Below are 12,497 nucleotides of genomic sequence, written 5' to 3' on the forward strand. Positions count from 1 at the left end.
GAATAATTGAGAAAATAGACACAACATGTCTAGGACGTGTGACACGGCTAGGACGTGTCTTTGAACATTTTCTAGTTATGTGTGCAGATGCTTGTGGGCTTATGCCTGTGCAAAGTGCACTTTAAATCATGACTCTTTTTTTTAAAATGCCTGCAGGGTTTGCAGGTTTTTGCCGCAGCTTTTGCCACTTTTGCCAAGCAAAAACTGACAAAATCAGGTTTTTGCCGGCAAACCCGAACCCTGAATGCCTGTATTACAATTTACACTGCATCACTAACTTCATAATTTCTTTGTAACATTCATAGTGAGCCCAGGTATGTCAGGTGGTCAGCTACTGTTTCCATGGATACTAAGAGTGTTTGAGTTGAAGGCATTTGATTTCTGCAAGGTCCTAGAGAGCTTTGTCAGGGATGAGCCCAATCTAACCAAGGAGGCCATGAAGGTGAGAAAACAGCAATGTAGTGATCCAGTTAAAGTTTGTTTGGCTTATGAATATTATTCAGTTTTTGTATTAAGTCCTAATTTACTCTCAATATTACGGAAATATTTGCAGATTCAGACACTCTCATAATAATATAATGAACAACATTTGCAAGCTCTCTTATATTATACACACTTTCTTGATGTGACTCAATTAAATGTAAGGTTGATTTTACATCTGGTTTTTTGCTTATTTTCATTGCAGCATTTACAATCTGTGGAAACTCAAATAGTTGAAGGGTTAGCTTGGGAGACAGGCTCTCCTTTATTTGAGACCATCAAAACCATCGGTGGAAATTTACTCATGTCACCAACCAGGGTAAGACCAAAATACTATCACTTCATACTACACTGTTTCTTTTACTGTCTTACATGTGAGGAACAGTATCCATCTCAAAGTTGAACTAAAATGGCATGTTTCAAAGAAAGGTTTGCATGAGTATGCTTTTTGTACAAAAACCGACTTGCGGTTTGGTCAGAATAATTGTTTTGTAGTCTTCATTCCTGGATAATAAGCTTTGCAAATGTGAACTTCTCAATAAGATAATTAACAATTGCAAGTATATATAAGCAAAGATTTAATTTATGCATGCAGACATTTGGAATCTGTTAATAGTCGTAATTCTTTTCACTTTGGCTATTAACCATGTAGATGAGTTGAATATTGGGTTAATTTATTGACATTAATAATATTTATTTCAGCCGCCACCTGGAACTCTTGCTACGGGTCACAACGGAGTGTCTATATCTAAAACTACTGCTGCTGATATGTAAGTTATCCAGTTATATTAGTATGAAACTAATAAAAAATGTGGAATCATGGAAGCTTATTTTTAGAGAAATTTTGGGAATTGGAGGGAAATATTGCTTCCCCATGTAAGAAATACATAAGTTAATGCCTCCATTCTTGCAGAAAGCGGACAAAATTCACAGAAATTGCAAGTAAAACGGAAAACAAAGAAATCATGAAATATTAAAAAAAACCTAAAAATCTGTGGTAAAATAATAAAAAAATTCAAATATTTGAAAAGGGTTATTATAACATTGTCAAAATACAAACATAGGCTTGATTACAGGCGAGAAAGTTTGGCAGAAAAACATACCACTGAACTTCTATGCTGTACATCAGTGGTGACATTGAAGGCCGATTGCAATAAGCCAGCAATAAATTCAATATCATTACAGAGCAATTGCTATGTAAAAACCTAACTTTTTGCACGTGGTTTTAGAGAATGGAAGAAAACAGGAAATGGCAAATTTACAAAACCGAATTTAAATTTTACAAAATTGAGGAATGGAGGCTTTAAACATAAATAAATGGCAATTTTGGTATATTTGAGTGAAATTTTACTTATTTTCCTGTGAAATAGACTTTTACATACTAAAATGTTTGAACTTACATGCATGTTGATATTTTTTTAACTCAATACAGGTACTTATCTCCAATGAGACCGATGAAATCAAACAGAAATCTTCCCACCCTACCTCCATCTACACTAGGTAGTCCCCCCTCATCAGCTGACCCTCAGTCAAGTACCCAGCCTTCCCCTAGTAAGTCCAGCAATCAGTCATCACTCATGCCACGGCCTACCAGGTCTGTGTCATTGAATATCTTTTACAACAAGGTGCTTCAGTTGGCATATGGTAGACTACAGTCCTTGTGTAGATTACTCAGGGTGAATAGTGAACTAGTAAGTATTAGCTGTGTAGTCTTGTGGGATTGCATTAATCTGGCCTAAGTTGGGAAACTTTGAAATGTTGGCACTGTGAGATCAATTTTTATCAGCAACAGATTTATTTAATTCATATCAAAATGTGAGATGCAGTGTCCAAGTTGTACTGAAGTGATTGTGCTAATAGGTCACCCCGGTCATCCGGGTACTTATTTTACATGACGCTACAGTCGGCTACACTTACGCTTTTCAACCCACAATAGATCGTGCAGCTGAGCGACTACTTGAAGACTTGTAGCAGAGCTCATTCAGTTGTTTACGTTCTGCTTTGACCTTGAATCGAGCAAATTTCTCGGCCGATTTCGGTAAAATAAAGGTTACATACTTGGCGAAAATTGCATTTTATGTGAAGCTGAACACATGAACATGTAGAGGAGAGTCTTTATTTTTGTTGTTGGCTGGAGGCCCCATGTCGAGAAGTTATAGAAATGCTAGTATTTTGGCTGATTTGAAAAGGTACAAACCACAGAAAACTACAAATTTGACTTCTGAATCGGATTTGTTGTCAACGGAGGTCAACGGCTTGTGACGTCACTCCGGGGTCACCTATAGCAAAATAAAAATTTTAAAGCTAAAATTAAAATTATAACTTTTTTATTTTTGCTTGATTTTAGCCATCTACTAACAAAATATGAGGATACTATTTTGTCTTGATAATGTATGAGCGATACTTTCTACTTAGCACTTCAGAATAAGAAGGACTTGAGCAATTTGGGTTTGTACTACAGGCAAAAATATATATAAACTAATTTATTTGAAGCTAATTTATTTGCAAACTTAAGTTAAGAATGTAAACTGTCTTGATATTTATATCGTTGTCATTTTTTCTTTCCTTTTGTTATAGCATTGTTCAAAAAAATTACCTTGCCGTAACATTGGGACCACCTTCACAGTACACTGTGCTATTGTTTTGTGCATACACAAATATTATACTGTGCTATTGTTTTGTGCATACATAAGTATTATACTGTGCTATTGTTTTGTGCATATACAAGTATTACATTGTGATATTGTTTTGTGTTGCAGGAGAGGTACATATGGACATGTGTACAGCATTGTGTTACAGTGAAACCAGATCTACTCAGGGATAGACATCTGGACCAGGTCAGTGAACAGAGATATTGTTGCAAGCTTTTTTGTAAAGATTAATAAGGCCTTTCACAATTACGGAAATTTCATATTTCATATATTCCTTGCTTGGAAGATGAACATTGAGGACTCACTAAGGATTTTTCAACTCATTTATTGATTCTTTTACTACCTTCCTAACAAGCAATATGGATATATAATATCATCGTAGAGCTTATTTTGAGGCGAATTGGCCTGTCCAATACCTCAAGACTGAGTGAAAATGCTGACTTTTAATAGATCCTTTATAGTGCACAGTCACATATATGTTTTGTTAATTTTGAAGTATCATTATTTTTGTTTTTCAGCTTACAATGTGTAGTCTGTATGCCATCTGCAAGGTTGCAGACAACGAGTTGAAATTCAAAGACATAGTCAATGTGTACAGGACTATGCCCCATGCACAAGCTAATGTGAGTACCATTTAATTGTTGTTTTGTTTATACTGACATGGCCTTGTAATGTGTATGTCATGCTTCAGTCAATAATTAACATAATAATCAATGATCAAAGAAGAGGAGCATACTTTCTGGCACAAGTGAAATGATCAAGTTATTGGTTAGCTAATTATTGCTTGATTAGCAATTTATTGCTTGTCATTCATAACTTCATGAATTGATGCAATAAGTGTGATCCATTTCAAGCAGATTATTTGCACGTAAAGTGTGAAGTATAGGATATATAATGCTGCTATATGGGTGGCTGCATACAGTTCTTCGTAAAATTCAGCATATTCCTATATAGACTACCGTAGTTAAAATGGCATTACTTGACAACATGGCAGCCCGCATGAATAATTAATTACTTGCGGCTGCCGTCCAGCATATAGGCCACATAAAATTTAGCATATTGATGTATTGATATCAAGGCTTGTGGTCAAAGAATGATGTCACTGTTCTAAGATCGAGTTGTGTAGTTGCAACTCCAATGAAACTAATTCATTCAATATGGTTAAAGCATTGTTCCTTCATCTTCATCTGTTGGTATAATCTATTCATATGATGTTTACATTTCAGACGTATAAGTTGGTGAGAATTAGTGATAACCAGAGGGACTCCATTATTGTCTTCTATAATGTTGTTTTTATGCCTGAGATGAAGAACTATATATTGAGATTCCAACCAAAGAAAGCTGTAAGTACATAAATTGTTTGACTTAAACCTAAATCATAAGTCTCCTCTTAGAGGAGGGTGACGTGGTCTGACCAACATCCTCATTCATACTTTTCTCCATTGAAATGGAGATTTTGGTATCAGTGGAAAGCCCATATGATTATTATTGACCATGTTAAATTTTAGTACTGAAAGATATTTCTTTGGCTTTTATGAGCCAAAATATTATGTCTGATGTGGGTTAACCACTTTTTATTCACATATTATGAGGGCCTTCAAATGCCAACTCATATCAAAAGGGATTGAAGTACTGGCATGAAACCTGTAGCTGGGGAGTCGGGTTAGGGTCATTCAACAAATGTGGAAATGGCCTAAAATGAAATGGGACCACCCTCTAAGTGAGCATTACGTTCTTAGATTTTGAAGCACATCCTTATTCCTTATAATGTGTGAATGTATTTGATACTGAAATCAACATGTGTCAAATCATAAGACTCCTTTAACCTTGATATGTAGAAGTCCAGACACTGTTTGCAGAAAAATAACTTATTTCAGTTTGTCTTTGGAATTTGTGTAATAACCCAAACTTGATTATTGACATAAACCTAACTGAATGATATTTGTTTACTGATGTTCAATTTTCAGACCCCTTCATTATCTCCAGTGCCTGCCCGTTGCCAGTCTTTGTTCAGATCACCAGGAAATAAGTAAGTATAGATTAAACCATGGTAATATATGTGTTTGATTTGGAAACTGATATGCAGAAATTTGTTTGATGTTTTTAGTGAAGATATGCGAGAACAAAAGAGTGACATGATTTGAGGCCAAATATTGTCAAGTTGTATTCAATTTTGGATAAATAATCAGCTATCATTAAATGTGATCCAATTTAATATTTAGGGGTTCATTCATAGGATTGAGGGCATGATTGCTGTTTATAAATCAACGATCATGCCCGAAATCCTATGAATGAACCCCGTTCATACATACCAAACATTCTGAAAATTGTTAGCAATTCAATACAAATGAAAATAATAAGGATTTACAAGTTTAAATAACATTTCCACACTGTTTTCCTTCAAAAATTGGGAGAAAATGAGTAGGCCTACTTGCAGGAAGCAGCTCGGCTCATGAGGTGAACGGCCTGGAGTCAACGCGTTAGTCTTTGCGCCCAGCGTGAGGCGGGCGCGGTGACATGGCGATGTACACAACACTAGCAAATCGTGGATCGCGTTAATTGTGTTCCAACGATGCGTGACGCAGCTTGGTTATGCCCTTCGTACTGGTCATAAGCGGTATTTATGACCAGCAAAAATGGCCCAAATCCAATCACAAAGCGTTGTTATATCGTGAGTATGTATGAATAGTTTATGATTGTCAATAAAACTAAAATTATGTATTGATATTGATAAACTTGCTGCTTTGATGGAATGTTGATACTGATTTTACACTTTATTGACCTTGGTTACTTGTGCAGTACAAATTGGACCTGTTTTTCAATAACAATATATTAAATCAATCTGTCTTTCCTCTCAGGACTCCATTAAGCAAGAACCTGTATATATCACCAATGAAAGATTCACCATTCAAAAGTCCACAGCCAGTGAGAGGAGTGTTGTCACCACCAGGGGTACATATAACACCTAGAAAGAGGTAGGACCTTATTTGATTCTACTGAGTCAGTTTTAATGATCTTCTGGAACATCCAAATGCAATTAATACAAAAGTGCAATTTATGGAATAGATATGGTTTGGATCTTGAAGAATAATTTTGCGTATAATGGTTGTTTTATACTTTCCTGCCACTCTGACGATAATTTTGCTTCACTGCGCAGTCACACCAGAAACGCTAGCAGTGACCAGCGGCAAGCCGATATATCGATCACTCCACCGCTTTGACCAAAGTGGCAGATCACTAAGAGTTGAATCAAGTCAACTCGGGAGCAACGCCGCTCCGGCGTATAATAATAATAAATAATAATAAGAGAGACTTAATATAGCGCCCAACGCTGACAGCCTCTGGGCGCTGAACAATAAAATACCTTAAGCTACAAATACAGAAATACTTAACTTAAACATGATAATAACAAGCATATCTGACACAAGCAAAAACATTATAAAAGATCAAAGCACATAGTTTCAAATATCAAATCAAAGATATAAAGAGAGCGTGACCAGCACCATGTGAGTTGATTTAATTAACAAATAAAATACCTTAAGCAATATATTAAACACCATAAGATAAGCAAGATAATACAAAACCAATTTACATTTACGAGTATATTGAGTCAAATATTACTTCAACAATATAAATTAGGATATACAAAAACAAAGTACATATTTAAAAGTATCATATTTACAGAAAAAGCACAACTTAAAATAACTTTGGGAATGTGAAGACGCGTGACCAGCACAATAACAGGAAAAATGGTAACCCAGGAGAGGAGAGGTTACCAGCACTTCACTCTCAGTATGTGCAACAGCAACATACTCCCTGAAACACTAGGGCTGAGTTCACGAGAATGATAAAAGCGATGTGCCCGGCACAACAATGACGTAGAAAAATCCCTGGAGAGGAGAGGTTACCAGCACATCACTCTCAACAAGTGCAACAGCAACTTGCTCCGTAAGATGACACATCGGCAGGGTAATCAAATTAAATAAACATATACATGAAAAATGGTTGTATAACAGCTAGGTACATCAATATATATAAAACTCCAAACTGTGAAATCAGGTTAATCTGGCAGCGTGAATAAATGCGTTTTTAAGCTGGTCTTGAACTGCTCGATGGATCTTGAACCGCGAATGAATGGTGGGAGTTTGTTCCAAAGTGACGGCGCGGATGACGAAAATCGCGATAGCCGTATGTAGCAGTCTTGAGTGATGTAACTGGCGGTGGTTTTAGAAGCACTTCAGGCGATGAGCGAAGAGTGCGAGCAGGCTTCGAACTACAATGATCTCCTTGATGTAATCAGGCGCGAAACCGTGGATGGCTTTATAGGTAAGCAGAAGAATTTTGAAGATAATTCTTTTCTTCACAGGCAGCCAGTGGAGTTGGCGCAACACAGGTTTCATATGACAACGGCCTTTTACTCTGGTAACCAAACGCGCAGGCGAATTTTGTATTCGCTGTAATTTATCCAATTCAGAATTCGGAAGACCAAACAGCAGCGAATTGCAGTTGTCTAATCGCGAGGTGATGAAGGCATGTACCAGTTTCTCTGTTGAAGGTTGATCAAGGAAACTACGTAGTCTACCAATCTTGTACAGCGCAAAGCGAAGCACTCTTGCAGATACTGCTGACATGCTTGGACATGGTTACGTTGCTGTCAATAACAACACCGAGGTTGCGAGCTGAAGATGTTGTTTCAACGTCGAACTCACCGATATGGAGAGAAGAAATCGGTGTTGTTGGTACAAAACGAGAATGAAGATGCAAAATCTCTGTTTTGCTGTCGTTTAGCATAAGCATGTTTTGCACCATCCAGCACTTGATATCCTTTACACAGCTTTCGACAATGGGAACAACGTTGTCCAATTCACAAGATTTGAAGGTGATATACACTTGTGTATCGTCTGCATAGATAATGCACTGTAAGCCGTGGGCTTCTACAATTTCTTCAATGGGCGATATATACATTGTAAAAGCGAGAGGGCCAAACACCGACCCTTGTGGCACACCACGTGTCACGGGTACAGGATTAGATTTCGTACCATCAATCACAACATACTGTTGACGCTCGAAAATATGACTCCAGCCACTTAAGTGCAAGGCCACAAATACCAAAGCGATTTTGCAGACGGCGAAGGAGCGCATGATGATCAATCGTGTCGAAAGCTGCCGACAGATCCAACAGCACCAGCATGACTTCACAATGTTTATCAACGGCACGAAGGATGTCATTTGTGACACGAACTAGAGCTGTCTCGGTGCTGTGGAACTGTCGGTAAGCAGATTGGGCTTTTGCATGCAAGTTATTTTCAGACAGATACTGCTGAATTTGAAGAACCGCAGCACGCTCCAAAACTTTATGCAAAAAAGGCAGGTTCGAAATTGGACGATAGTCCGCCAGCACATTTGAGTCTAATGTAGGCTTCTTGATCAGAGGTGAAACCAACGACACTTTCAACTCAGCAGGGATATAACCACTTGAAAACGACTCATTGGTGATCTTCGTGATGACGGGTAAGACCGAATCCAGGATCTCAGCGAGAAGCGGTGTCGGAATTGGATCCAGGGTGCAAGATGTTTTCGAAGACTGCATGATAATCTTGCGAACCGTCATCTGCCACATTACGAAATTTCGCGAACTCAGTTGTACAGGAGTCAGATATATCAACAGACATAGTTCCCGGATCATAAGTGACAAGTTGCGGCGAATATTGTCTACTTTTGAATCAAAGAAATCTTGAAACTGACTGGTGAGGCTCTGAAGAGAATTAGAGTCCGGAAGGGTCTTGGCTGGCTTAGCAGTGGTGAGCTTGTCCACAGTGCGAAACAGTTCGCGTTGATTACAATTCGAAAGTTTTGTGTTGTAATAGACTCGCTTTGCAGACTCTAGTGATGTACGATAGTCGGAACAGAAAGATTGAAAAATCTGCTTGTCAATAGTAAGACCAGACTTGATCCATTTTCTTTCCAGGCGACGTTTCTCTCTTTTTTGAAGCACGGAGACTGTCATCGTACCAAAAGGTGCGTGCGGCGGAGGATATTTCACGTTCACATTCAGGTGCATGTTTGTCAAATGCATCATGAAGCACTGAGTAAATGCGTTTTAACAAGAGCTGAAAGATCACGATCTTCATGATCATTAAACAAAGAAGACGACTTGATATCATTTTGCATGACTACTCTGTTGATATTGCGAAGTTTACGAGATCTGATGACACGTTTACCCGGCTGAGGTTGGAAAACATTAATGGCACAACACACAGCAGAATGGTCAGATTTAAGACCATGAACCGTGAAAGGATCACTAACTGAATCATCACACTCTCGCGAAATGATGAGGTCAAGTGTATGACCATGTTTGTGAGTACTACCCTTAATGTGTTGCACAAGATTTGCTGACATCAAGATGTTTAGCATAGTAGTGGCATCAGAATCTTTCAGATCATCAACATGTATATTAAAATCACCGACGACAGCGAACTTTCCTGAGTAAGCAGACAGATCCTCCAGTAGCAAAGAAAAGTCACTGAAGAATTGCGTCATAGTGATTGGATTAGCCTTCGAGCGAGGTGGATGATAAATTGTCAATAAGCGGAAGGGCGATTGGTTTGTAGAAGTTATTAGAAGATCCAGACACTCAAGCGACTGGAACTTTGCAGAAGTATACTCTCTAACCTTGAATCCCTTTCGATAACGATGCATAAACCACCCCTGATCTAGCAATTCTTGGGGCACAGTGGACTTCATAATCAGGGAGGGTAACTTTAATGTCGGCAAGGACATGGTTGTCACGATGATCTCCAGTAAGCCACGCTTCCGTGACAGAGAGTATGTCAAGTTTTTCGGAGATAATAAGATCACATACATGGGTTGCTTTCTTTTGCATTGATCGTGTGTTCCATGATGCTAGTCTAGTACAGCACTTCTTACGGATTTCATTTGATGAAAGAAGTGGAATCTGAAGAAGATTACTTTTATTAACAGTTCTAGCAAAGTTATTTTGAAGGTGAATGTCCTTTCTTGGATTAAGGACCTGTTGAATTTTACGCTTTTTATGAGTTCCACCACGACAACCACGAATATTCACTTGGTAATTATTTTTCGATTGCGATCCTTTAGTGAAACAGTTGTTGATCACACCTTTGCAAACACGATTTAAAAGGTCGCGGTTATAGCAAAAAGGACGCATGATACATAAACTAAGTCAAAGTGAATGAACAATCGGTGATCACATCATGAAAAACAGATCAATATGGTCGATGTAAATGACCGAAGACAGGCAGCAGAGTAACTAACATAATACTGATACAGTAAATTCAACACGATAAAATCTTCTCAAAATACATAAAAGCAGCGAGAATTCAGAGTTTTGAAGTTAACACAGTTTATCTTGGTGTACTTACAAATCACTTAATAAGAAACAAACAGTTATTCGATGCTTCGAAACAGTGAAAAAACCATATCATAACAGAGAGGTAAACACTACGTGCCGCAGGTCGAGATCAGCGCATATACGAAAGATCTGTATAAGAACAGAAAACAATTTTTGACAGTGCTGACGGCAACATTGGCTTTCATAGTCATGCTCCACTTGCAGAAAAGTGCAAGCGGCATGATGAAGTGTCACACCGCTCAGAGGCAAGCGGCAGAAAGTATGAAACCAGCATAAGACTGGTGTTGGATTTTTGGTGTGTATAGGTTACTAATTTTGTTTTATACTTTACTTTTCAGAACAATGTACAGCTTTGGTGAAGGTCCAGGGGTGAGTACTCTTCTTTAATTGTATATTACATGTACATTGCTAAAATATGCATTTAAGGCTTGCATTGTTTTTATTTTAATATATATAATGAGATGTGTTGCATAACCTCTGTCGGCACAGATTGTAATTTGCATAACTTCATAGAGTCTGCAAATTTAGAAATCTATGTTAAATGCTGATTTCAGCTTTACTTAGAAAAGCTAATAACATGTCTGTTTGAATTCACACTTCAAATCTCAGTATTCATTGAAAAGTTGTACTGATAAAAGCTTCAAGTGTTTAATAATTTGGTTTGTTTCAAACATTTCACTTCTGTATTGACCTAAAAAAAATGATTTTCACATTACAGGCTTGGAATTAATGATGATTTTAACATAAATTTTCTTTTCTTGTATTTGCTCCAGTCTTCAGAAAAGTTACGTGAAATCAATGATCACATGCGAGAGGCATAAATTCAAATTCACCCCACAACACAAGATCTTCTACATCCAAACGGCTGAAATTTGAGATGTTGGATGGGCCAGATATGGATGATGATATGCCCCCAGCAGAACCAGAACAAAGGTAATACAGGAATGATCCTAGCTGGTATTAGATGTAACTTCATGATATTTTTGTGCTCTCATTATCCAATGTCGATAGATTTGTCAGTGTACATAAAAATTCTATTAATTGCTTTAATATGCTTTGAAGCCTCTGTTTAATGTAACATTAGCAAAAAACAACAACAAAAAACCATTGTGCAAACAAAGTATGTCTTAAAGCTTGAAGATTTCAAAAACCAATGTGGAATATGTTTTTTCGCCGACTCAACTCAATCAGCATGAACTTGAGAAAAATGGAGACAATCTGAACTTTCAAAAGTTACATTCTTAAACATATAATGAAATATTGTCACTCATATTAAGTCTTGTAAGATTAAAATTACACAATTCAACCAACAAACACATTTTACCAACATTTTTGTGAACAAGTAGCTGCTTTGAGACATTGGTCATTTGTCAAAAAAGTCATTTTGACAAACTAACGATTTGATTTGTCTAATACCACTCTCCTTCATTCCAATTTTATAGCGGTTTAAGAAGTTCTCCTATAGATCCATCGGTATCATCAACCAACGGTCACTCCAAATCACCAGACCCTAACAGTAACGGGAACCACAAAGATATTGAAATGGCATCACCTCTTATGCACAGAAGAATGTCACAACTAAGTAAGTAGAATTTTGGTTAGGTTTCAGATGTGGTTGATTTGTTGTCACTATAAATGCATGACCCAAAGGGGGATGTGTGTACATGTAACAAGACCACAAAAGCACATACTGTATTTCCTCGAATAGTCACCCCTTCAAATAAACGCCCCCACCACTTTTTACAACAAACAGGCCTTGCCGTCTAGATTTTAAAGGCGAGTGGTTAATCACTCGCTAGCATGATGGTGGGCGAGTGGTTGAATTTTCACAAATACCATTTATTTAGGTATAATCAAGTAGAGTTTTGGTCTTTAAAACGGTATGTTAAAATTTCTGACTTTCTCCGCTTGAAGAGGTCACATAATCGATTAAATGCTGAATTGGCTGGTTCAATTGCTGATTTTGGGAGATTCAC

At 37.5% G+C, this 12,497-nt stretch overlaps 1 protein-coding gene across 1 annotated transcript in view; it reads left to right on the forward strand.

The window, feature by feature from the left end:
- The window catches only part of LOC140155922 (retinoblastoma-associated protein-like), a 32,687-nt gene that overhangs the window by 13,198 nt on the left and 6,992 nt on the right, over positions 1 to 12,497 (forward strand). The window contains 13 exon segments of the mRNA XM_072178941.1: positions 306 to 442; positions 686 to 799; positions 1,183 to 1,250; positions 1,913 to 2,171; positions 3,240 to 3,317; positions 3,650 to 3,754; positions 4,358 to 4,474; positions 5,099 to 5,160; positions 5,990 to 6,106; positions 10,860 to 10,890; positions 11,295 to 11,339; positions 11,342 to 11,454; positions 11,964 to 12,103. Of these exon segments, the coding sequence (XP_072035042.1) occupies positions 306 to 442; positions 686 to 799; positions 1,183 to 1,250; positions 1,913 to 2,171; positions 3,240 to 3,317; positions 3,650 to 3,754; positions 4,358 to 4,474; positions 5,099 to 5,160; positions 5,990 to 6,106; positions 10,860 to 10,890; positions 11,295 to 11,339; positions 11,342 to 11,454; positions 11,964 to 12,103 (1,386 nt within the window).

Source organism: Amphiura filiformis, chromosome 6 (genome assembly GCF_039555335.1).
Source record: "Amphiura filiformis chromosome 6, Afil_fr2py, whole genome shotgun sequence".
In the NCBI taxonomy this organism is placed as follows: Eukaryota; Metazoa; Echinodermata; class Ophiuroidea; order Amphilepidida; family Amphiuridae; genus Amphiura; species Amphiura filiformis.